The following is a 25,862-nucleotide window of genomic DNA, read 5'->3' as shown; positions in this document are numbered from 1 at the left end:
CGAGGTGCTACAGCGAGGTCAGACCTGGGCCCAGAGACTTCAGCCCAGGGTCTCTCTGCATGTGCTTGAAGTGGGGTGGGCTGTGGTAGGACAGGGACCCCCGGGGCACGGGAACAAGGGCCGAGTAGCTCTTCCAGGTGCGGCCCCTCTGCCCCACGCACATCCCTGCCCTGGGGGACGAAGACGTGCCCCAGTGGAGGGTGCTGGGCTGAGGTGCCTGTGAGGCTGACTCCCGTCCACCTTCGCCTGAGGGTGAGACGACCCCACAGACGCAACCCGAGTGACGGCGCCCATGTTCCCTTGTCACGAGAGTAGTCTGATGTACATTCTGGGAGGTAGGAGTGCCTCCTGAAGCAAAGAGGGGGTCCCATCCCTGAAGGGCATCCGAGATTCAGAGTGAGAGCTGACGTAAGCCTTTGGCTAGCTGGGAATCTCGCCTTGGGCCTCTCCTCGTGAAGGAAGGAAAGCGGCTGTTAGGAATGAAACTAAAAAGGTCCTGACAGGGCTCCCCTGGTGGTGCAGTGGTTAAGAAGCCTCCTGACAATGCAGGGGACACGGGTTCGTGTCCTGGTCCGGGAAGATCCCACATGCTGTGGAACAACTAAGCCCGTGTGCTACAACTACTGAGCCTGCGCTCTAGAGTCCGCGAGCCACAACTGCTGAGCCTGCGTGCCACGACTACTGAAGCCCGCACGCCTAGAGCCCGTGCTCCACAACAAGAGAAGCCACTGCAGTGAGAAGCCTGCGCACAGCAGCAAAGAGTAGCCCCGCTCGTCGCAACTAGAGAAAGCCCGCGCGCAGCAGCAATGAAGACCCAACGCAGCCAAAAATAAATAAGTAAAATAAATAAATTTTAAAAAACCCAAAAAACCTGACAGGCGTCACTGCTATGGCCTCCCCGTGAGCCCTGAGCTACCACTCGGACCTTACCTGCAGGGAGGTGGCCGCAGCCTCCAGGAACTGCTCGGGACTGTCCTTCTCAGGTTTAAATTGGTCCAGTAGCTTAATCACAGTTTCAATGCATTTTCCATAGTAGGCCATCTTCCCAGGTGGGACCCTAGAAGCAAACCGTGACAGGTCACGCCCTCCATGCGCCCTGGGCTGTCAGCTCGGCAGGTGGCGAAGGACCTTCACCAAACTGACAGGAGGTCCACCAGGGAGCCTGGGACCTTGTGGGACAAGGAGTGTTGGAGGGAAGTGGGGACCCCGGCGGGGGGAACCCCAGGCCCACTTCCTGGACTGTGTCCCTGCAGGCCTTGGGGAGCCCGCCCCCAGGCTCCCACTCGCCCATAGCCCCAGCAGCCCTCTCCGCCGTGCCCCTGGAGGCTCCCTGGCCGCCCCACGTGCCCCCAAGCCCTCCAGCTGTGCGCGGGTGGGGATGACCCCTGGGAGAGGCCAGGCCAGAGAGTGGAGGCATCTCGTGAGTCAGCCTGAGCGGCCCTCAGCCCAGCTGGGGTTTGGTGGTGGATGACTCAGCAGGCCCTGCTCGGAGGGAGAGGGGGACCTAAACACAAAAGTTTGGGGCAAGAAGAATCCTCGGGTCACCACATTCAATACCCCCATTTTAAAGGTGAGGTAACCAGCACCCAGAGGGGATGCATAGCTGGTAATTGGCCAGGCCTGAGCATTCCAGAAACAGACAAGCTCCAGGAGACTGGCTTGCTCAGAGCCCTTCTTTGGCTGACCCTGGAGAAGCCGCTTGGGGTAGGAATGGGACCCCAGGAAGAGGTTCTAACAGGTGACCCCCAAATTGTCCTCAGGGCAGGGTGGCCAAGCCCCCTGGATGAGAGAGGAGCTCCTCTCTCATCCCCCCCCCCTTGTTCCACACTGATTGAGCAGTTTCCCTGGGTCACCACGCTGCTGGCTTCTTGCGCCCCAGCTATTGGCAAAGCCAGGCTGCTAGTGCCCTGGGGACAGCAGGGGCACCTCTTCTCCACCCAACAAGCTGGAATGGCTCTGGATGGCAGCACCCAGACCGAGGCCCTCCAGGATGGAGACTGAGTGAAAAAACAAAAGCCACATACACTGACACTGGGGGTCACCAATGAGATGGCCAATCCCAGCCAATCACGGTCCACTGAGTGAGTCCCCCCCCACCATCACTTGAAAGAGAACGAAGGCCAAATGCCACCAGACACTGCAGAGAGCCTCTGACACCAAACATGGAAACAGAAACCAGCAAAAAAGGAAGTAGGAGAAAGCAGACAACATACACAGCAGGAAAAACCTGGAAACAAACAACTATACCACCTCTGAGAGATGGAGAAAGATACGGTATCCAAGAAACATCTGCAGGAAAAGAAAGAGTTCTTGGAAATTAAAATATGACAGCAGAAGTAAAGGTATAAATAGAAAAGGCAGAAGATAAAGCTGAGGAAATCTCCCAGAGAGCAGAAAAAGATGAAGATGTAGGAAGTAGGAGAAACACACCAAGAAAATCGGGAACCACTCCAGAGATCTGAATTCCAATTAACAGGAGTTCCAGAAAATGCGAGAGACACAATGCAAGGGAATATCCCAGAATCGATAGACAGGGTTCCCGAGGCACCCTGAAGCAGGTCGCGTAGGAAGGGACAGGAGGGGTGCAGGGTAGCCTCGGGCTCCCCAGTGATAACTCTGGGCACCAGGGTTCAGGGAACCCATCTCCAACCAGGAAGAATGATGGCTCTGTGGATGGGTGGGCCCTGCACCCGGCCCAGGGAGGGAGCCCAGAAAGGGGCAGGCTTGGGACTGGGAAGCCGGAGATTTTCCAGGAAGGTGACAGCAGGTGGCAGGCCAAGGGCCCCAGAGCACAGGGTGGGGGTGGGGGGACGACAGCCTTCCTGGCATCTAGGTATGCCAAGAAGTGGAAGAGTTTGAGACTTCCAGAAAGTCTCCTTGAAAGGGAGGAGCATATACTTCTTCTCTTTTCCACCCTGCTGCCTGGACTCCAGAGGTGATGGGAGGAGCTTAGGCAGCAATTCTGGATCACAAGGAAACAAGCAAAGATGGCAGAAGAGCAAGCTAGAGGAGCCCAGATCCCCGATGACTTTTGGGGTGCCTCCCCATGGACCTATTTTATGGACACACCGATAATCTTGTTTGGGTCACTATGATGTTGACATTTTTCGTTGCATAAAGCTGAATCTAATCCTAACTATACACCCATTTCCCTGAGGTCAGCCTCCATCCTGAGCACAATTTCAAACTGGGAAGCATAGGAAGGGAGGCTCTGAGCAGCAACAACAGTCCCAGACTTGGAGTAGGCCAAGGGCACACCCACAGAGAGTCTACCCAAGTTCTCAGACTGGAAACAGTGGCTGGGGGAAGAGCAGGATTTATGGGGGATGAATGGGAGTGCAGTTGGACACGTTTTGTTTGGGGGAATCTGGTAGACATCCAACTGGCAAAGAACAGGGAAAGGGGTCTAGAGTCCCGGGGCAAGGTTCAGGCTGGAGATGCAGGTTTGGGAAGGTCAGGAGAAAATGGTTGTTTATTGAACCATGTGACCACAGGAAGTCAGCCAGGGAGAGGGTGGATAGAGGGACTTCCAAGGACCGAGTCCTGGGGTTCTAGAGTCAGGATGTTGAGGAGCAAGGAGATGCCAGCCAAGGAGACTCAAGAGGAGCAGCCACAGCAGGAGAGGCAGAGAGTGAGACCTGTTCCAGCCAAGTAAGGACAGTGTGTCCAGGAGGGGAGTACTCAGCTGGGACACTTGTTCCTGGAAGAGGCGGGGCTGAGCTCTCATAGTTGGATTTAGCAACATGGAGGTCAAGTATGACTTAGTTAAAGAGGCTGGGAGGAGGGGCTGGGTGAAAATCTGATTGGAGCAGGCTCAAGAGAGAAAAGGTGGAAATGAATTGGAGATAAGAGGCAACTCCGGAGGGGTTTTGCTCTTTAGGGGAGCAGTGACTGGGTGGTAGCTGGAGGGGAGTGGGGAGGATCAATCAGGTCCTCAAAAACGAACCCGGAGGACTGCCAACACTCAGGGAAATCTCAGACGGCTGCCGGTGCCTAGACTCACGTTGACTCTAACGGAATAGAGGGGCCAGGGAGTCCAGCCCAGCTGAGCACCTGGACGCTGGGCCAGTGATAACATGAGCAGCAGAGAATAAATTCTCTATCAAGAGAGTTACCTCCCTCTTGTGCACCCTAAATCCGCACGTACCCGAAGTGCTGCTGGGTGGGGGCAGGGGAAAGCGCAAGGCGGTTGGGGGAGGGTCCCCTCCTACAGCCAGAGCGCAGCAGCCTCTTTGTCCCTGATTCTTCAGGCACCAGAGGGAGTTTCAAGTGAGACCACACACTTGTTTTTAGCTCTCTGCTTAGCACTTAATAGATTCTCAGATTTTGTTGATTGTTTTTATGGGTCCAAATTAGGGCATGGCTAGGGGAAGTAGTGAATACGGGAGAGTATCTTTTTAAAAAGCATCGTTTATTGTGGCGATTAAAAAAAAAAAAAAGCACCGTTAACTTTAGTCAAGGAGCTGGGAAGAAGACCAAAAAGGTGGTGAGCGAAAGCAAGAAGATGGGAAACAAGAAAGACGAGAACTGGCCCGCAGAGCTAGGGAAGTTGCACGTGGGTGGTGTTGGTGCTGAGGGGACGCGCCTCGGCCCCCTTTCGGGTCTCGCCTGCTTCCCTTCCCCCCGTACCTGTCAGCGGGCTCCGCAGGCGCTCCGGAACCTCCCTTCTCGCCACCGCCCGCCTCACAGAAATTGCAGGGCTAGCGGGCGCGAGGGGATTGGGGAATAGCAGTGGATCTCCCCTTCCACTTCTGCTCGGCCGGAACCCCGGCAACCCTCAGGGCAGGGGCGGTGCTGGGGCGCAGTTTGGGCGTTGTCACCTAGCAACCACTGTACGCTCCGGAGCCCTCCGAGGGGAGACTACAACCCCCAGAATGCACAGCGCCCGCAGCCCAGGAAGGTCGCCACATCCAGGGACCCTTCTTCCCCGCAATGCCCATCGGGACTTGTAGTTCTCGGCCCCTCCGGGCGCGCCGGGTCGCCTGCGGGGGAGCGCGCCTCGGGCGGGGCGCGGCGCGGCGCAGCGACCGGATTGGGCAGCCTCGGTGGCTTGCGGCTGGCCTGGGGCTCGCGGCGCGTCGGCGCATGTGTGGCTCGGGCGGCGGTGGCCGGCCGAGGCACCTGGTGTCAGTGAGCCGCGAGGAGCCGGCGCCCCCGTGCCTGGTCAGTCAGCGCGTCCGCGTGCCCACCGCGGTCTGCGGGTCAGTGCCGCGCGCAGCTCTCCGAGCATCTCCCGGCGGCGCACCTGCTCCGCGCACCTGACGCCGCCCGCCCGGCGCCCCGGGTCCGCGCGGGACCCCGGCCCGGCCCTGCCCCGCGTCCGCCTGCCCCGCGCCGCAGCCGGGCCCAGGCGCAGCGCTGCGGAGGTGAGGGCCGCCGGGGCCGGGCCGGGCCGGCGCGGCGATGATGAACAGGTTCCGAAAGTGGCTGTACAAACCCAAGGTGAGCGGACCCGTCCCTCGTTGCCGAGGCAGACCCCCTTTCCCGGTCGGGACCGGCCTCTCCGTGGTGCCGCCGACACCCTACCCTCCACTCCGCGACTTGCTCACACCGTCGCCCTCCCCCTTACACGGGTCCCCCCACCCCGCCCGGTCCCAAACCTCCCCTGCTGCTCTTACCCTCGGGCCGGGGTGCACTCCCTCCCCACGCCTGCCCGCTGCCAGATGGGCCCCTCTCCCTTCTCATTCCGGTCCTGCGTGGTGCCCTGCTCACACCTCGTGGTCGCCCGAGCAGACCCCCTCCTACTTCTCCTGGGTCCCGGAAAAACCTTTCCATCCCCCCTCCTTACACCAGGGATGACTCTCCCGTTCCTCTTCTGCCTCCCCCCCCCATTATCCTGGACCCGGAATGTACCTCTTAACCTCCCTCCGCAATCCGGAACAGACCCTCTCCCCACTTACCCCAGGTTCTGGAGGGGACCCCCATGTCCCTCTCCCGGGTCCCGGACGGACCCCTCCTTCCTTGTGTGTGCAGAGCGGGTCCCCATCCCACTGTCCCGGCCCTGCCTTCCCGACCCAGGACCGATCCGTGCCTCGGCCCAGTTCGCGTCCCCATCCTTGTCCCGTGCCCACTCGCGTGCTGTCAAATGCAGGGCAGTCCCCTGCCCGGCGGTGGCGGGGTGAGTGCGCCCGGGGCCGCAGGCTCAGCGGGGTCGGAGGTGCGGTCCTCCCGGCGCTGCGCCCCTCCCCGGCCGTGGGGTCGGGGTCTGGGCAGCGCGCCCTGCTCCTCGGCAGCTGCGCCAGTCGCACTGCGGGCGCTGCGTCCCTGCCGCCTGCCCAGGGCTCGTGTCCGCTGCGGCCAGAGCTAGTCCTAGTCTGGGTGCGGCGGTGCCCAGGAGCCGGGCGCAGAGTCCTGGGGGCACCCTAGGCGTCCGGGGGTCGGACCCTGGCGGCTGGCACCGCGGTAGGGCTGGGGCGCCGGGGTCTTGGCTGGGGGAGCGTCTTGGCCGGGGTGGGGCCAGTGGTCACGTCTAGGCGCCTCGGACATCCACAGTGTGCCTGAGCGACCCAAGGAACACTGACCCCGCTCCGCCCCCTGCCCAGGGCTGACCACTTCTCTGGGTCTGGCTTTTCTGCTCCCCTCCCCCACCGTGGGTGATCTCCCAGGGTGGGCTGGTGGGGGGGAGGTGTTCCTGAAATCTCTGCTCTCCTGCAGCGGGTCCGTTGGAGGATGGGCACCCGAGGTCCTGGGGCGAGTTCAGGGACCGGAAGGGCTCATACTTCATCGCCTTTGGGGTCGGAGAGTTCTCCCAGTGTTGGGTCGAGGGCTTTGGGTGCCTGGGACCGCCCCTTGCTCGGCCTTGGCCTGGCCCAGAGAGGATATGGGTTCTTACTTGCTCGGTGCAGCTGCGCAGCCCTGCTCCCCCTTGGCACCTCCCTGTCTTTGTAGCAGCTGCTTATTGGTGGTGTTTTGGTGTGACCCTGGTGCTTCCCGGAGCTGCCTGTGGTTTGGGGCCTCCCTGCCCTTGGCAGCCTCCTGCCCAGCCCTCTCCTTGCTGCAGTCCCCCCAGGCGGCTCTGATCCTACCTGCTGGTGCTGGGTAGGGTGCCAGGGGAGGGCGGCAGCCTGTGCACGTGACGTGTGTACGAGGAGTGGCTTTTTGTTTGTGTGACTTCTGTCACCAGTTAAAGACCAAGGGGACTTGTCAGAAGGCTGTTGTGAGGGTTATAGCAGCAGCAGCAGTTCTTCAGTGATAAACGGCAGGGCCAGCAGAGAAATGTATCATAGTAACGTTCTGGTGTCTCTGAAAACACATTTGCCAAGGGTACTAGGGCCCCGCATGCCTTTTTCCAGACGTGGCTGTGGAAGAGGACTTGCTTCTAGGATTGCCTAACTGTAATACGTTGTTGGAAGGGACGGAAAAGCAACGTGGAATCTGTTTCATCTGCAGCTGAATGATTTCAGTGGCCCTGCCTGTTTCAGTTTAGGGAAAAGTCTTTAAAAGTGGAAAATGATACTACCCATGAGACTGTGCCCCAGAATTGAGAGTCGTGTTCCTAATTTTCCCTCTCAGCAGGCAGTTGCCCTTCCAAAGCCAGCCCCCGGGCTGACCAGGGCAAGGTGGAGAGCTGGTGAGTCAGCCAATCCCAGCGACTCAGCCCAGAGCTGTGCGCCTTAGGAGAAGGGAGGGGATAGCGTTTCATCTGGTCCTCTCCTTTCCTTCACTGTGGTGTCTTGGCCTGCTGTCTGACCCCCGGACTCAAGACACATCTCTGTGTGTTTGCCCAGCGGTCAGTCTGAGCATGGTAGTTCCTTGTTGGACATCTATCTTTGGGGTTAAATGTCTTAATTATTTGAAGGGTTGGAGTGGGTTAGGTCACCCCAGTAGCTTTTCATTTTTCAAACCAGAGCTCATATATTGGCCTCAGGTTATAAATTGAATTTTATGCTTCCCCTTCCTGTCTGATTTAACACATTTTGGCACAAGTGAGAGCAGGAGTCAGTTCTGGGAGGTTTCCGGGCCTGGAAGAGTTGAAGTGTTAAATGTTAGCTGTGGGAGGATGTGTCTGAGGGAGATCGTTGCCTGTAGTTACGATGTTTTCCACTGTTGTATTTAGATGGATACACAATTCAAACTGAATTCTTGATTTAATCCCTGCTTTGGTTTAAAACTGAACACTGAGCTTCTTGTTCATTACAGTGCAGTGCAAAACATTCTGGAACCAAAAATATTCATTGTTCTTGTAGTTCTAAAAAGCGTTTGGAAATGCTTTAAAACATTCTTATATGACACTTAGAATTTTTGAGATCTGAATCATTAACAACTACCGAAGTTGAGTAACAAACAGACCAACCTGATGTGTACAGTAGTTATTTGCAGACTCCCGTATTTCCATTTATTTTCTTTAAGGCAGTCTTTTAAACAGTATTATGATTTTTTTCCATGGAAAGTGTTCAGGATTTCTAAGTGTCTTTGCTTTTGTTTAGGGAAAGGCTTTCCAAAAAAGAGTTAACGTTCAGAGGGGAAACATTTTGGAATACCGGGGTCTTCAGTTGAAACAAAAGTCTCAATACCTGTGTTTCATGCTGGGTTATAATTTTCTCGTTGATCCCTGCTGACTGTGCTAAGGTGTGAAATGCTGGTGCGGGGGTTGGAGGACCCAGACCGGACCCCACCAGGTCTTCTTGGCCACCATCAAAGAGCATGTTAGTAATGGTACAGGATGAACTTGTGTTTTCCATCTTTGAGGAAGAATTGACTGGCAGGTAGGTGGCATTGTCCAGATGAACGGCGATTACCACGCTCATGGTAATTACCATGGTAATTACCACGGTAATTACCACGCTTCATGTGCACCTCATGAAGAACTCTCTTGTCTGCACCCCCAAACCACTTCTGGGAGGTGGGTCATTGATCTTCCTTGTCCCCCTTCTTTGTGGGGAAGCATTCCTTGTAAGTACGGGGCTTTACCAAGTGATGTTTATCTGGAAACTTTGTCAGCATCCTGGGTTCCGATTAGGGATGAAATGACCTTCTCAGAGAGAAGCCGTGTAACCTGCTGGGTGTGTGCGCTTCTTGACCGAAGAGCCCTTTGATCTTTGCAGAGTTCAGTTCTGCCTGCTGTGGGCTGGGGGTGGGGGGATGTGTGTGGAGCTTCCCACGTGGCTGTTGATTTAACCCAGCCTCAGTCAGCAGCTGGGCATCCAGAGCCGTGCCCAGGGCCCCTCCCTCTCTCCAGAGTCCTGGTACACCCGGCCGTGGGCAGTGGGCATGGAGCTGCCCGTTGGTGGCTGGCACTCTGCACATTGACCACTGGGTGGAGGGAGCCACACCCTGGAAGTGCAGCAGCAGTTGGGAGCCCTTCAGGTGTTAAATGAGCGGCCCCCGGGGCTGGGGAAAGGCCTGGGCTTGTGTCTGCACGGCCCCCGGCACACACAGACGATGAACAGCCCACTTGTCCTTACAGGGCTCCCCCACGGGGGCTGAGGGTGAGCGGTGACGACACGGATGACGGGGACCCAGAGAAACTCAGCCACACGGTCAGCAAAGCCCCCGGTTCGGAGCATGGCGGCAGGGGTCGTGGTGGAGGCGAGTGAGACGGTGGTCTTCCCACGACCTGGTCCTGCTGCCCTGGGCTCTGCACGGGAGCCTGAGCGTGACCGTGACTGGGACGCGACAGCAGCAGCACGGGCCTCGCTCTCCCCGCTCGCTCGAGCGGGAAACGAGCTGCTGTCCTCAGAGCACTGAGTGCAGCCCTCGCTGGGCACAGACACGGCTCCAGGGTCTTGGGATTTTAGTGTTAACTTCTAGCCAGGCTGCTAACTAGTTCTTTCTCGGCCGATAAATTCTGAGTGCCCAGCTGCGGCTGAGGCTGTCCTTGGAGCTGCACGTTTGTCTCCGAGGTGAGCTGCAGGAGAGCCAGTGGTGCGGACGCCTACTGCACAGGCTGTGCCAGCGCCGAGCTCCCTCTGCCAGCGGGTGCCTGGCCCAGAGCGGGGCTCGGAAGCCCCAGGAAGGATGCTCTGCTGTGCTGAGTCAGAGTGGGCTTGGCTGGCCCAGTGCACCTGTTTTTTGTCCCTGAATTCAGAAAGCGCTGGGCCCCGCTCCCTGCTGCCGGGTCTGGCCGCCCCACCTCCCCCAGAGAGCCTTCCTTACGACACACAAGCATCGTCAGGCCTGGGCAGATGGGAGGGCCCGAGAGTCCACTTGTCAAGGAGGCTTGTAGCACCCATGCCGGGTCTGCTAGGTAGACTCAGGGGCAGCTCTCGCCTCCTTTCCCAGGCTTTGCTGTACTTCTGTCTGGGGCTGCGGGAGCTTGTGGGGCTGCACACGCCCAGCCTGTGCCGCCGGCACTGGCCGGGAGGGGAGAGGCTGAGCTGCAGACAGGCTGCGAGCATCAATTTCTGTGCCAACTCTGTGCCAACTCTGATGTCATCACTTAGGGGTCTGTGCTTTACCATCAGTGCATTGTATTTATGGGAAATGTATGATACGGTTTCTGTTAAATGGGTGAGTCACAGGCAGGGAGGCTTAAGCTTCGCCTAATTGATATCTGGCCTTGGCGTCCAGCAGGCGGTGGCATGGCGGGAAAGTAACCCTCGGTGTACTGCCCCCCTCTGAACGGGAAGTGTGTTGGGCGACTTCATTTGACCCTTCATTCTGAGGTGGTGATGTCAGGAGGCTTTAGTGCCTCTCCATAAGGCTGCCAGACATTCCCAGAACACCAGATACACTTGTTTTATAAGTGTGAAAATTCACATCTGAGAGCCCATAAGTGACTGAACGGTCATCTGCGGGTTTTGCAGGCAGAGTCTTGCTGGAGTTGACAGCATCGAGTAGCCACAGCCCTGAAGTGTGTGCCGTGTGCCCACACAAAGGTGGACAGAGGGGAGCTGATTCCAGTTCAGAGACAAATAAGTGTCTAGAATGTTGTGGGCTGTCAGCATTTCCCCCGTGTTTATTGCCCTCAGTCTTTGCGACCCACATGGCTTATGTGTTTTGATGGTGTTGAAGCCACAGACAGGGCAGCACGGCCTGGGTGGGAACCCTGACCGCCCCTCCCACAGCCCTGTCTGCCAGGCGGGGGTGAGGGGACCCGTTGCCTGGAATTTGAGGGGACCATGTCTGTCAAAGGCTCACAGTGATGGCTCAAGAAATGCCCTCTGTCACTATCAGCGGAACTTGCAGGTGGGCTGGAGGTGTGGGGTTGAAACAGAACCGTGCGTGGAGGACTTTTTGAAGTCCCAGAGGCCATCGTGGCTGCCGGCTACTCCTACTGGGTCATTTTGAGAATGAAATGTCTCGACGGGTGCCCCCCACCCCGACTTCTTTTCGTGCTCATTTGCTGGGAACAGACCCTGACTCAGGGCACTCCGGCGTCCCGGGGGTCCTTTTACCTGCGCCTTCCCCCGTAGCAGAGACGCTGCCTACCATCTGGATACCCTGTCCCAAGTGAAAGTCCTGGGACTGAGTTTTAGCCGGTGTGGGCAACAGTGGTTCCACCATGTCAGGCCCAACACCAGACCTCTTGAGCTGTCCTCCTGTGGATGTGGTCTGCGTCCCTGGTTCCTTGGCAGGAGGCTCCGGATCCAGTAGAGGACCCCAGGGCCATGGGGGAGTGAAGGAGCTGGGGAAGGGGCTGGGAGTGAGTGACAGCTTAGGAGAGATCTCTGTTGCTTAAGGCACTGAGGCTTTGGGGGTGCTTGTTAACATTTGGATTATCCGAATGCACCCTGTCTTACAAATGAGGTGAACTTGCTGGAGCCTTCACAGGCAGGGGGAGGCAGGACTGGGATTGAACTCAGGTCTGTCTGACCCCAGAGCTGGAATCCGTAAGCAGCCCGTCCTGAGCTGTGCACGTCCTGCGGGAATGAGCTGTCGCTGCCATCAGGTTTTACATGAGTTCCATTTGGTGAAACAATTACTTTTGTACTTTTTACAGTTGGATTGCAAAGAAACTTAGATATTGATGGGCAATTCAAGTGTTTGAAGGAGGAAGACAAAAATGAATGGATTTTTTCCCACTGATCTGAATAGATTAAGCAAAAGTAGAACAGAACATTTCATGTTATGGTAATTTATGTAGAGTAGTTGCTTAAGATGAATGGAATGTTTTTTTCCTTCTTACAGTAAGTATTTTGAAGCCCTTCCATTTTCTCATAGTTTTCGTGCTGGACGGGGACAGGGGAATGTTGGGGGCACTCCACATGGGGCTCCCTTCATGGCTGAGGGGGTCCTTTGAGCTCTGCATGAGGGGCTCTGTAAGTCTCTGCCGTGGTGGGGTTTACTCCAGCTAATGCCTTCCCCTTGACAAACCACCCTCCAACCACGGGGGTACACTGGCTGGGTTCTTGGGGAAAATGGGTTAGCATACCCATTGTAGGGATGATGTCTTTAGAACAGTAATTCTTTTCTTGCATTTTCAATTTTTGGAAATGTTTCCGATTGTTTTTAGGGATATTGTAGTTACAAAAAAGTCTAAAAGCAGACTCAACCACCTAGATGTTAGATGCATTTAAGAATTGTACACCCATGCGCACAGTAACATGAATAGCCAGGTGAAAACAGCCCCGATGTCCATCAACGGTGAACAGGGAAATACCGATAAAATGGGGTATATACACACAACGGAATACTATTCGGCCGCGAAAAGGAGTGAAGTACCCAGTGCAACGTGGATGAGCCTTGACAACCTGATGCTCCGTGTAAAGAAGCGAGACACAGAAGGACAAAGAGCGTGTGATTCCGTTTATGTGAAATGTCCAGGAAAGGCGAATCCACAGGGACAGGAAGTGGATCAGTGGTTGCCGCGGGGGTGGGGGGGGGATGAGGAACGATAGCAAAAACGTATGGGGTTTCTTTCGGCGAGGGCAATGAGAAAGCTTTAAAACTGGAGAGTGGACAACATTGCAAATGCACTAAACGGGGCTGGATTGCACGCTTTAAAATGGTTACTTGTAGGTTATGTGAATTTCACTTCAATTGAAAAAAAAGAATTTCAGCATTTTTGGAGAGATTTTTTTTTTTTTTTTGCAAATTGTAGTGTTTTTTTGAGATAAACAAGGGAAAAGATGTTTTGCAGCTGAGTGAAAAGATGCTCGGGGCCACATCTCTTGAGGGACTTGGCGTTCAGAGGCCCAGCTGCTTCCTGGTCCCCACGGGGCCAGCGCCCCATCGGGGGAGGGGCTGCCAACTCTCCCTCCTGGTGGTGTAGGCGTGGGGATGCTGCAGCCTGGCGAGCGCTCCCCGAAGAGGGGTGAGTGGACAGAGTCCTGCTGGGTCAGACGTTGAGTGCCGGCTGGGTGGGTTGGAGGGATTCACACGTGGAGCCCCGCCCTCAGTGGCAGGGAGCTTGGGAAAGTCTCCCCACCCCCCCACCTTTGGTGCTAAGAGTCACCTGGGTGCCTGGCGGAATAAAATGCAAAACCACCCCAGAAGGGCACCCCCCCCACCCCCAGGCAGCACCTCTGTGGTGGAATTCACAGTAAAAAGTTACAAAAGTCCCGAGAAAGTGGTTCCCCCTCAGCAAGAATCAGAAACAGCAAAGGCTAAGGGGACTGCCGTTTACAACAGTCCGAGACGTGGGGGAAAGGAGACCACAAGGCAACACCCAGGCTCTTTTAAACAAAGGCCAAATGGAGCTCCCAGAATGAAAAAGACAGTCACTGGGTTTAAAAACTCAAAGCTGGAACCCAGCCCGAGGAATGGGTTAAATGTTGGAAGGGGTTGCTGACCTGGAAGGTGGTTGCAGAGATTACCCAGCAGGTGGCCAGGGCGGTGAAAGGCAACCTGAGGGGGGATGGGACACGGAGGACAAGGTGAGGCGTTCAAGGTGCATCTGACAGGGCTTCCAGGATGAGAGGCCAGAGAGAAGGGGACGCTTTTGTCAGTTGTGTTGATGGATGTTCAGGTTCAGTGAAGGCCAAGTCCTCAACGGAGTAAACGGGACTAAGTAGACAGGCACGTTGGATGCACGGCGTGTCGGGACTTCGAGGGAGGACAGTGGGCCGGAGACTCTGGGGGCCGAGGGATCTTGCCGGGAGGAGGCACCTGGCTCCACGCAGAGTCCCCGCGGGGCTGGGCTGCCATCCGCAGAGGAGAGTCAGATGAAGACAGTTTTACACGAAGACAAAAAAGTAACCGCCCCCAAATCCTTGCTGAAGGGAACTGGGGAATGTTCTCCAAAAGCCAAGTCAAAGTCAGGAGGAGGGAGTGGGAGGCGAGAAGCAGTCAGAAGTGAGCGTGGGGGCAGATCCCGGGAGCGGAGATGCTGGCGACAAGGATCCTCAAGAGCCAGCCGGGATGGAAGCCCTGGACGGTAACGCCTGTAACGCCCTGGACGGTAATGCCCGGAACGCCCGGGACACCCGGGACGGCCTCGCTGGTTCAGGATGAGGCCGGAGGTGTTGGCCGGCTTCAGACCCTGAGCTGAGAGTGTGAGTTAACTCAGGCGAACCCTAGGAAAATAGCTACAGAAGGGTGAGTTCCAGACCAGGAGAGGGAAAAAAGAATAAAGAAGATGTAACCAATGCAGTCGAAGAAGGAGAGGAGGGCGAGAAGGCAGCAAAGCCAAGCACAGTAGATAAAAAGCAAGGAATAAAGCTTTAGGAGTCGTGGCAAATGCACTGCTATTCTCAGATATGCAGGTGGAGCAAGCCTGCCAGCTGGTGCCTCAGGGCAGCTTGAAGGAGGGGCAACCCCGGGGAGGGCTCTCTATCCCGCGCTGTAAGCTGGGCCAAGGTAACCCACCCACCCCACCGAGAAGTGGGTTGGCGGGAGCCGGGAAGCACGCTCCCGGGGATTTGCCTGCAGGTGGGGTGTTGCGGCTGCCTGGGGAGGGCCCTTCTCAGCCAGGGGCCGTCCTGGGGGCTGGGGGTGGGCCCCTCAGTCCTGGGGTGCGTCTGGGCCAGGGACGCGGCATCCCCTCTCCTCACTTCCATCCCTTACCTCTTCCGGGTCAGGCCGAGAGCCTCGTGCAGAAGGGCTGTGTCTGTTGGGTTGACTGGCCAGCACTGTGTAACTGGAGGTCCGTGCAGGGCCATCTTCTCCCCGCATTTGAGGTCGTGCACAGGTGTCCCTGACTGTCAGAGGAGGAGGTGGTCACACGTGGTCCTGCAGGCCGCTGCCCCCGGACAGGACCCTTGAACGTGGAGGACGTCTCAGCCCGGGACCTTCCACCCCGTTGGGTGTCTCTTGCGTCCTTGTGTGTCTTGCTGGTTTAGGCTCTTGTCTCCGTGTGGAGAGGGGTGATGAGTAGCCCGCGTCCCCTGCGCCAGGAGCCCGCAGGCTGCTAGGAGGCGTCTGTCCCCTACCCCACACCCAGGCCCAGCGGTGGCTTTGCTCACAAGCCCAGGACGTGGGCTCAGGACCCCGGGTCAGCTCTGGTCTCCTCACCCGAGCGGGTGACCGATGTGCTCCCTGTGTTGACGGGCTCTGTTCTTTGGCCGAACGGGAGGCCCTCGGAAGCCCCCAGGGCTGGCTGCCCACCCCCGCGGCCCCGTGACCTGGCTCCCGGGGACCCGGTCATGCAGGGCTGGCAGAGAGGACCCCGCCCAGACGCCCGCCGCTCATGTCGCTGATCAGGGACACTCGAGGTGCCGGACAAGGCGCTCATGGTGGGCCGTTTCCCCGCATCAGCCACGCCGGTGCCCCGGGCATCGTCCACCTGAGCGCCCGCAGCGCGCTCGTGTCTGGCCAGCGCTGGGCCAGCTGGGCGAGCAGGCTGGGGCTCTCTGGGACCGTGAGCACACCTACCAGCCCTTCACAGTCGGGGACACCCAGAAGGGACGGTGCGGGGGCAGCCAAGTGTCCGAGGCCTCCCCGGCGCCCCGTCCCACCGCGTGGGCCCCATCACGGCGGAACCCTAGATCACTGGCAGCCTGTCTTGTGGGTATTTGGAAACTGCTTTGAGAGAACCAAGGGGCCCACTTGAGTGACGGTGACTCGAATGCACGATGCTGGGCTCCATTGTCACATGGCGGCACCGCCTGGTTGCCCCTCCTTACCCTCCCGGCACCGACGGCACTGGGACCACCCCCCTGCCCACCGGCACCTTCCCTCTGACCAAGACCACAGCCTCGGGCCTGGCCCGCTCCCCACCTCTGCCCCCAGTGCCCCACTGTGAGCTGAGGGACGTGGTCGGTGTGCGGCCTCTGACGGGCGCTGGGGCCCTGGGGAGGTCTGACTGGTCTATGCAGACGTGCTCCAGATTATCGTAGACTCAAGGACTGTTGAGTGGACGCCCTGCCTCCCCACGGGGACAAAACCGGAAAGGCAAATGGCAGTGTCACGTGTGACACGTCACCTGTTTTCCCTGTGCAGCATGGCCTGTGGGGGGCTGGGGAGTCGTGGCTTCTGCTCCAAAGACTCGGACCCGGTGCGGGTGGACCGGTGCGCGTGCCCCGCTGTCTGGGGCTCCCCTCAGCGCCTTCCCAAGGATGTGCTTTGGGGCACACATCCGGCTTGTTGCTGAGGCCTGTTGGCGTTTTCTGGTTTTTTGTCATATATCTTGTTTTTTAGAAGAACTAGGTGGCATTCACATGACATACAGTGAACCACGTCAGAACGCACATTCAGTGCAGTCTCCCCCGGTTTACAAACTTTTCCAGCAGCCGCAGAAGCGCCCTGTATCCCTGATGTAATCTCTCCCCGCTCTCCCCTCCCCTAGCCCCCGGTAACCTCCAGTCTGCTTTCTGTCTCTGTGGATTTGCCTCTCCCGGACGTTTTGTATAAAAGGAGCCCCACAGTATGGGGCCTTTCGTGTCTGACTTTCTTCACGTTGTTTCATCCACGCTGTAGCACGTGTAGGACTTTCCTTTCTAAGGATGAGTCATATTCCACTGTACGGATAGGCCGCCCTTTATCTGTCCACTCATCCATCCACGGACATTGGGCTGTTTCCACCTTCTGGCCCTTGTGAATAAGGCTGCTGTGAACCTTCATGTACACGTTTTCGTGTAGACATATGTTTTCATTCTCCTGGGCAGGTACCCAGGAGCAGAGTCTGTGCCTAACATCGTGAGGAACTTCTAGACTCTTTCCCTGTTGTGGTTCTTGACAAATGCAGGGTGAGCGGTGGAGGAGGGGGGCAGGGCCTGTGAGAGCCACAAGGCGTCCAGACGGGGGACTGATGGCTGCCAGGCCTGTGTGCTCTGGCCTTTGGGCTGCCCCAACCCTGGTGAGCAGGTGTCCCGATGGGATCCCCACTTCTCGGTGCTCATCAACCAGGACAGACTCCTTGAGATCGCAGGCCTGGCGGTCCTCCGAAACGGGCTGTGCCCTCTCCTCCGACACCCCCAGGCTCATGGGGAGGCGTGCCCATGCTCCAGGAGTCCTCCGAGGACTAGTGTAGCGTGTGCCAACACTCCTCTGCATGACTGGGCCTTTCTCACACGGCATCCCCACACCCCCCGCCGGTCGCAGTGGCGAGGTCCCCTGGATGGGGGTGGTGGCGTTCTTTGTCTGCCTTGGGTCCCAGGAGCTGGTCGCAGCTGAGCAGAGAGTGGGGCTGCCCCTGAGCTGTTGCTGAGGGCAGTGGCTGTCTCTGGTGGTTCTCGGACACTGGGACACTTTGGGCCCTGGTGAGGGACAGAGTCCTCGCTCTGCATCTGGGTTCCAGCCAGAACCGACTGTCCACTCAGGCAGAGGCTTTGGCCCTGCAACAGGTGCGTGTACCGGGGCTGCAGGTGGGTGACGTACCTCTTAGAAGAGAGCTCTGCGCCGTCACAAGCGCCCGTGCAAACCAGGTGTGGGGGCTCTGAAGAGGAGCCAGACGTGGTGACATGTCCTCAGGAGGGCGGAGAATGGGGCCACTGTCACTACTGCTCAAACACCTGTGCTCTAACAGCCAAGAGATTCGCTTTGTGTGCGCGCTTTATGTAAACAGAAGTCATCCCCTGTCATTTGATGTTGCCAGATGTTCTGTGATGAACCAACAACACATAAAAACAGTAGCCACAAAAAAAAAAACCAAAACACTAGCCACAAGGCCCTTCACGTAGATGAATGAAGTGCAGTCAAGTTAAAAAAACACGTGTCCCCCCCTACCTGTGGTTGCCTGAGGCCTTTGGGAGGTTCTTGATGTCACTGAAACTCTGGAACCAGGGAGGGTCAGGGCTGTGTGCCCGTCCGGAGGAGCCGGCAAGCTTGTGTGGAGTGGCCGAAAAACCCGAAGGCTCCGGCCACCTCCGCGGGGAAGGGCCCTGTGTAGACAGCTAGCACGGAAGCGGAGCCCTGTGCGCTGCAGGGCGTGCCTGCCCAGCTGTGCGTGGTGAGCGTGTCCCTCGGGCTCCTTCTGGGGAGGATGTAGGTGATGGTGCGTCTCAGTGGGCGCAGGCCTGGCCTGCTTCCCTCCGTCCTGTGCTGAGGAAGCTTTGGCGTGCGTGATGGAGAACCCAGCTCCATGTGGCCCGGTGACTGTGGGCACCAGCTGGCGTGGCTCACGTCCAGCTGGGTTGGGCTCCAGACAACTGCCTGGCCCTGCTCTGAGATCTCCTCCGGGTAAGGGGACAGTGCCAGGGACAGGGGGAGAGGACCCCACGCAGATGTGCACGTGGGGTGGAGTCTCGCTGTGGCGAGAGAGGGAAGGAGGGGGGCGGTTTCCTTGTGGCTGTTCCCCGTAAGCCGTCTGGTGTGATGAAAGGAAGCCTTGAGCCCCTCCTACCCATCTCAGGACTGGCAGTTAAGGTAATCGTTTATTCATTCAACAGGCAGTGCTTGGGTAGGTACTTTGCTCCAGGCACTGGGCTGGGACTTTGGCAGAGACCAAGGCAGCAGAGGCCCTGGCCTCACATGGGACTTTCTCATGGGGGATAAAGCTGGGTGCCCGGAGCGAGTGGCAGCATGGTCACGGGTGTGGTGGGGGGAGAGTAGAGTGACCCGAAAGCTGCAGGGACACCTCCCTGTGAGCCTGTGGGATCCTGGCTTGCCCACACGATAGCTTCATCTCCCAGGTGGTTGGAAATCACCAAGAGCGTCCCCCAGGCATGTTCTCTGGCTCCCAGGCCTGCAGGACGCACAGAACAAGGCTGTCCAGTCTGGGAGATGGGCTTCCTGAAGCCGCCCCGCATTGGCTTGGGGCTGAGGGCCTTCATGGAACAAATGGGTCTGCGTGTGGAACTCGGCGTGTCTGAGACGCCGGGACCTCTCGCCCCCTCTGCACGTGACCCTGTGCAGTCACCCTGCAGGTGTGACAGCCCAGGGTCTTTCTTCAGGGGACACTGACCCTGGGAAGCCGCCTCTCTGGACGGGATGCTGACCAGCAGGGGGTCTTGGGGGTGACAGTCGTCGACACAGAAGGGACTAAGGGCACAGCAGATGGGAGCCAGCTGGAGTCTCCTCCATCCCGTGGGGCTGGAAAAGGGGCAGTGACTCAGGACCTGCGAGACGGAGCCTGCTCACCAAGTCCAGGTTTTTGAAAACTTTCGTCTTTAAAAAAACCCCAGCCTTTTAAATGGCGTTATTGAGGCATAAAGCACTTAATGCCGATTAACTCTACTCCTAAGAAAGGTTAGGATGGTAAATTTTATGTTATGTGTCTCTTACCACAATTAGTTTTTTTTTAAATGCCGGTGGGGTGATGGAGCAGTTCTGGATCCAGGGACCTGCCCGTGGGATACCACACGCACAGCGCAGTGCGCGGAGCAGACGGGACGTTGGCTGAGGTGGGCAGCTCCTGTCGCTGTCAATGTCCCGGTTACGATACGGTCCTGCAGTTTTTCCAGATGTCACCGTCGAGGGGAACGAGCGGGCGAAGGTGCATGGGACCCCTCTGTGCTGTTTCTTATGACTGCGTGTAAATCTACAACTACCTAAAAGTAAAACATTTAATAAGAATAACCTTTAAACAAGTTCATTGAGGTATAATTGACGTACAGTAAACGGCACATGTTTCAAGTGGACAGGTTAGGGTTTGACACCTGTGAAAGCGTCACCACAATGAAGACAGTGAGCATAAGTGTCCCCCCAGATGCGCCCTGGCCCCCCCGCATGCCCCCCGCATCCCCCCGCATCCCCCCGCATCCCCTCCGCATCCCCTCCGCATCCCCCCGCATCCCCCCGCATCCCCCCCGCATCCCCCCCGCATCCCCCCCGCATCCCCTCCGCATCCCCTCCGCATCCCCTCCGCATCCCCTCCGCATCCCCCCTGCATCCCCCCGCACCCCCCCGCATCCCCCCCGCATCCCCCCGCATCCCCCCCGCATCCCCCCCGCATCCCCCCCGCATCCCCTCCGCATCCCCCCCGCATCCCCTCCGCATCCCCTCCGCATCTCCCCCGCATCCCCTCCGCATCCCCTCCGCATCCCCCCCGCATCCCTCCGCATCCCCCCCGCATCCCCTCCGCATCCCCCCCGCATCCCCTCCGCATCCCCTCCGCATCTCCCCCGCATCCCCCCGCATCCCCTCCGCATCCCCCCCGCATCCCTCCGCATCCCCCCCGCCTCCACCCCCAGCCTAATGCTGGTCTGCTTGCCGTCATTATAGATCAGTTTATACTTTCTATAAAAAAAAAAGGGTGTTTAACTAAGGACGACCATGAGGGCCCCTGACCCTGCCACGGGGGTTTGTGGGGACTTACAAAGCGGAACAAAACAAGCTTCTAGAAAGTCCGTTCAGCGGTGGGACCATGGTCGGGGGTGCCGTGGACTGAATGTGTCCCCGAACTCACATGAAGCCCTGACCCCAGCGTGACTGTGTTTGGAGATTAGTAGGCAATGAAGGATAAATGTGGTCGTAGGGAGGGGCCCTGATCCCGTCAGGCTACTGCCTGAGGAGCACCATCTCTGCGCGAAGCACACGGTGACGGGGAGGCCTCGCGGGAACGGCCACCCGGGCACCTTGACCCTGGACGTCCAGCTTCCAGACTGTGAGAAATAAATGTCTGTATTTAAACCGCCAGGTCTGTGGTCTTCTCTCTTGGCCGGGGGGCGGGGGTTGACGTTACAGTTGTTGAGTGATTTCACTCCCCCCGTAAGGGAGGCAGGCTCATCTGGGGACGGTCTCCGAGTTCCCTGCGCTGGGACCGCCAGGCCTCTGTCTCCATGGGGCCACCCACCTTTCAGCACCGGCGCTGGGCTTCTGTCTACGGAGGGGCCAGTGGTCCAAGAGAGGGACATGATGCAGGAGAGCCCTGAGTGCTCACAAGGAGCGCTGGCTGCGTTCCCTCAGCCTAGGCAGGTCACGGACCAGCCCAGGTCCAAGGAGAGAAAGAGACCCCACTTCAGTGGGAGGAGAGGCCTGGCCACAGGGGAGGTGGGGCTCCATGTGCATCTGTGTAGGCAGTCTGCCTCCCCCCACACTGGATCTCACCGCCCCTTGTACACTGGATCTCACCACCCCATACACTGGATCTCACCCCCCCATCCATTAGATCTCTCTCCCCCCTTATACACTGGATCTCACGCCCACCCCTTGTACACTGATTCTCACCCCACCTTGTACACTGGATCTCACACCCTCCCTTGTAGAGTGGATCTCACCCCTCCTTGTACACTGGATCTCACCCCCCCTTGTATTTGGATCTCACCCCCCTTGTACATTGGATCTCATCCCCCCTTGTACAGTGGGTCTCACCCCACCTTGTACACTGGGTCTCACCCCCACATTGTACACTGGATCTCACCCCCCCCTTATACACTGGATCTCAACCCCCCTTATACACTGGATCTCAACCCCCTTGTACACTGGATCTCAACCCCCCCATACACTGGACCTCACCCCACTTTGTACACTGGATCTCACCCCACCTGTACATTGGATCTCACACACCCCCTTGTACAATGGGTTTAACCCCACCTTGTACACTGGGTCTCACCTGCCTTGTACACTGGGTCTCACCCCACCCCCTGTACACTAGATCTCACCCCCCCTTGTACACTGGATCTCACCCCACCTTGTACACTGGGTCTCACCCCCCATACGCTAGATCTCCCCCTTATACACTGGATCTCACGCCCTGCCCTGTACACTGGATCTCGCCCCCCCTTGTACACTGGATCTCGCCCCCCCCTTGTACACTGGGTCTCACCCCCCCATACGCTAGATCTCCCCCTTATACACTGGATCTCGCCCCCCCCTTGTACACTGGATCTCACGCCCTGCCCCGTACACTGGATCTCGCCCCCCCTTGTACACTGGATCTCGCCCCCCCTTGTACACTGGATCTCGCCCCCCTTGTACACTGGATCTCCCCACCCCACCACTGGATCTCCCCCGCACCTTGTGCACTGGATGGTCACCCCCTTTGCCTGTTCAGGGTTGTGGCCTGCCCTGTCCTGGTCTCCCCCAGTCTTCTAGGTCACCCCTTAGAGGAGACCCCTGCCGTGACCTCTCCTGTGTCTGAACACCAGTTGGGTCACCACCCTTCCTGCATAATGTCCAGCAGAAGACCTGACTCCGAGTACTGAGAACCTGTAGACCGCTGCTGTCCTCACCTCCCCAGCACTTCTCCCCCGGCGTGTAGAACCCTGCTCTCTTGGTTTGCGTCCTGTCTCACGGGCTGCTCCTCCCCTTGCGTGTCAGGCAACCCGTGAAGAGTCCAGCTGTGAGCCCTCAGTGCCCGACCTCACTCACACGTATATCTCCAGCCCTGATCTCTGCTGGGTGTTGGCCTCCCTGACTCCGCTGCCCACTCAGCACCTCCGTCGCACCTCCTGGAGATGAGGCTGCTCCCCGCTTGTCCGTCCTCCCCACATCCTTCCCATCTCTGCTCACACGGAGCTCAGGCCTGACTCTCCTGGTTTCTCGCCGTCTGTCCCCGCCAGCAGCAGACCCGGTAGGCATGCCCTGCAGCGTTTCACAGCAGCGTTATTCCAAGTGGCCATCGCTGGACGGATGGATGGCAAGATGTGGTAGGTACACGTATGACTCAGCCTTAACCAGGAAGGGAATTCTGACACCGGCTACAGCATGGGTGAACCTCGAGGACGTTATGCTAAGTGACATCAGCCCAACACAAAAGGACAAATACTGTATGATTCCACTTACGTGAGGTACAGAGAGCAGCCTAATTCCTTGAGACAGAAAGGAGAAGGGTGGTTGCCAGGGGTAGGGAGGAAAGGGGATGGAGACTTACTGTGTGATGGGGACAGAGTTGCAGTGTCGCAAGAAAAGAGTTCTGGAGATGGATGGTGGTAACGGCTGTATAAGATTGTGAATGTACTTGATGCCCCAGAACTGTAGGCTTAAAAGCGGTTAAGGGCTTCCCTGGTGGCAGTGGCTGAGAGTCCGCCTGCCGATGCAGGGGACGCGGGTTCGTGCCCCGGTCTGGGAAGATCCCACATGCCGCAGAGCGGCTGGGCCCGTGAGCCATGGCCGCTGAGCCTGCGCGTCCCGAGCCTGTGCTCCGCAACAGGAGAGGCCACAGCAGTGAGAGGCCCGCGTACTGCAAAAAAAAAAAAAAAAAAGTGGTTAAAATGCAGATTTTATCTTATTGTGTACGTTACTGCAATTTAATTTTTTTTTTTCTTTTTGGCCATGCCGTGCAGCATGTGGGATCTTAATTCCCCAATCAGGGATCGAACCTATGCCCCCTGTAGTGGAAGCGTGAAGTCTTAACCACTGGACTGCCATGGAAGTCCCTGTTACTGCAGTTTAAAATAATAAGTAATAAAAAGGCATTTCTGGGAGATGACCCTTTCTGATGCTTCCCACGTTCCCAGGCACCATCATCCCCCTGGGTTATGCAGGAGCCCCTAACTGGTCTCCCACCTTCTGCCCTTGCCCCGCACTCACCCCAGGCTGGTCTCAACACAGCAGCTGGAATCATCTTTTAAATTCTGATCTTGTCACTCTGCCCAGAACCCCTGTGACCCCCACCCAGAGTCAGGCGCCCCCTCTGACCTCCGCCCTCCCCGCCCTGCTGCAGCCCCCCTGCGCTCCGTGCTGCTCCCTAGTCACGCCCCTCCTCGGGGTCCCCTCTGCCAGGACGGCCCCTCCCCATCAGGTTGCCCTTTCAATTCCACCTTATTGGAGATGCCTGTTTTCTGTCTAATCCGGTGGTTCTCGGCCGGGGGTGATTTTGACTCTTAGGGGACATTTGGTGATGTTTGGAAACATGTCTGGTTGTCACACCTGGGAGGGGGACGTCCTGCTGGCTTCCAGTGGGTGGCAGCCGGGAATGCCACTCAGCATCCTGCAGGCCCCAGAGGTGACTCGTTCATCACTTCATTGACTAGTGCCCGCACGCTGGCACCTCGGCAGGTGTCAGAGCCGGGACACCCAACGTGTGACTGTCCCCATGACTGCAGATCCCATGTGCCACCGTCCAGACACCGGGCCCCTCTGCATGTGGACCGCGGGCTGGAAAGACTCGCCTTTGTTAGAAAGACGGTGTTGGTACGTTGAGAACCCCAGGTGTACCAGCTGGAGCCCCCGTGACCTGCGTGCAGGTCTGACCTGCTCAGACGGTCAACCACTCTGTGAGGGGAAGCTCAGCACCGAGGGGTCCTGGGGCCGTAAGTTACGTCCACAGCGAGATGCCACTCACCCCATTCAGCTGCCCCGCGAAGCCATCCTCCGCCCGGGGGGTTGGACAAGGTGGTCCTGGGATCTGAGACTCGGCTGCTGGGCGTGAAGTGGGGCGACCCAGAAATGCCACAGAGAAAGCGAGGTCTCTAGAAACTGGAAAAGGCAAGGAGACATTCTCTCCTAGACCCTCCAGAAGGAACAGCCCTTCTGACCCCTTGACTTTAGCACCGGCGCTGGGCTTCTGTCTACGCTTGGGCGCCGCTGAGCCCTGAGCTGGGTGCTGCCCTCCAGAATTATCCGTAAGATACTACGCTTTGTTGTTCTTAGCCACTGAGTTTGTGGACTGGTTAGAGCAGCTGCAGGACACCCATCCCTGTGTCCCGGGGCTGTGCCCACCCGGCCCGGGGCACTCTGCTTACCAAGTGGAACCCAGAGGAACCCGTGTGGCTGAGGACCCTGGGGGCAGACTCCACACGTGGGGCCGTGGTGGGACCGTCCACGGAAGGGCAGAGCGCACAGGATGTGACAAATCAAAAGCCAGTCCCCAAATATCACATACGCGTGACGTCCTTTTTATAGAGTTAAGAACAGCCAAAAATACATTTTAGGACAACGTATGGCAACAACAAGCTGTGTTAAAGGGGCCCTGTGAGTCAGCAGCCGGGTGCAGGTAGCTTTGTGGGGAGGCAGGGCGATGGGGCTGCAGAACTGGCGGGGTTCTACCTGCGTGTTGGGCGTCGGGCTCCTGGGTGCCTCCTGCACGATTCAAAGTAACTACTGCACTGCTTACCTCTTGTGCGTGGTTGAGAAACAGCCCATCTCTGGGGCCTGTGTGGCCTGTGGCTTGCCTCCTTCTGGAGCATCCCAGCCCAGGAGTGTCACATAGCATTGCCAGTAGCATTCTGTGTGGGACAGCGCGGGCTTGGTCAGATGGTCTGTGCCAACGAGGGGAGGGTGTGTTCTGGGTGCAGAGGACAAGGTGAACCAGGGGCCCGTTTCTGCAGCAGGGCTATGAGACTTGAGTGCCCGCCCTCAGCCTCCGGAGCTGCGCGGTCTCCCCGGACTCTGTGAGCGAGAACCCATCCACTCCTGTGGTCGGGAAGACGCCTTTGGTGGCGAGAAGGACACAGACTTTGGTCCTTGTAGTGCAAGCTTCGCAAGTTTGCTTCCTTCCAGGATAGGAGCAAAAGACCCCATCTGTTTTGCCTGGATCTGGAAAGGGATGAAGCCTTGTCTTTTCCGGGAACAGCAGGGTCGATTCTTTGCTGCGTTTCTGGAAATTCCTCACAGCTGAGGTGTGTGCCAGGCGGTTCTCATTACACTCATGGCCAAAGCCTTCTCCGCGGTGTCGGCTCAGCGGCGGGTAGGGAGGAGGGGGTGGGAGGGTGACAGAGGAATTAGGAGAGCGTGATGTTCCCTTTGATAACGTTTGCTTTGAGTTACTGAGGAGTTAAGTG

General features: G+C 57.9%; 2 protein-coding genes across 8 annotated transcripts in view; one reads left to right on the top strand and one right to left on the bottom strand.

The window, feature by feature from the left end:
* CFAP99 (cilia and flagella associated protein 99) overlaps positions 1 to 6,857 on the bottom strand; it is a 43,530-nt gene extending 36,673 nt beyond the window's left edge. For 4 of the 7 annotated variants that reach the window (XM_060298884.2, XM_060298890.2, XM_060298888.1 and 1 more), the window contains exons 1-2: positions 5,901 to 6,010; positions 931 to 1,057 (exon numbers count right to left, since the gene is read on the bottom strand). In XM_060298884.2, the coding sequence (XP_060154867.1) occupies positions 931 to 1,057; positions 5,901 to 5,986 (213 nt within the window). In that variant the 5' untranslated portion in view covers positions 5,987 to 6,010. Of the gene's footprint in view, positions 1 to 930; positions 1,058 to 4,629; positions 4,766 to 5,618; positions 5,746 to 5,900; positions 6,011 to 6,832 lie in introns of those variants that run through there. The other 3 variants (XM_060298887.2, XM_060298886.2, XM_060298885.2) reach the window with 3 other exon arrangements.
* The window catches only part of ZFYVE28 (zinc finger FYVE-type containing 28), a 112,782-nt gene continuing 92,242 nt past the window's right edge, over positions 5,323 to 25,862 (top strand). Inside the window, exon 1 of the mRNA XM_030876711.2 lies at positions 5,323 to 5,442. Coding sequence (XP_030732571.1) covers positions 5,404 to 5,442 — 39 coding nt within the window. The 5' untranslated portion in view covers positions 5,323 to 5,403. The remainder of the gene's footprint in view (positions 5,443 to 25,862) is intronic.

This window comes from Globicephala melas, chromosome 5, assembly GCF_963455315.2.
Source record: "Globicephala melas chromosome 5, mGloMel1.2, whole genome shotgun sequence".
NCBI lineage: Eukaryota > Metazoa > Chordata > Mammalia > Artiodactyla > Delphinidae > Globicephala > Globicephala melas.
This window is presented reverse-complemented; position numbering and strand designations above follow the sequence as displayed.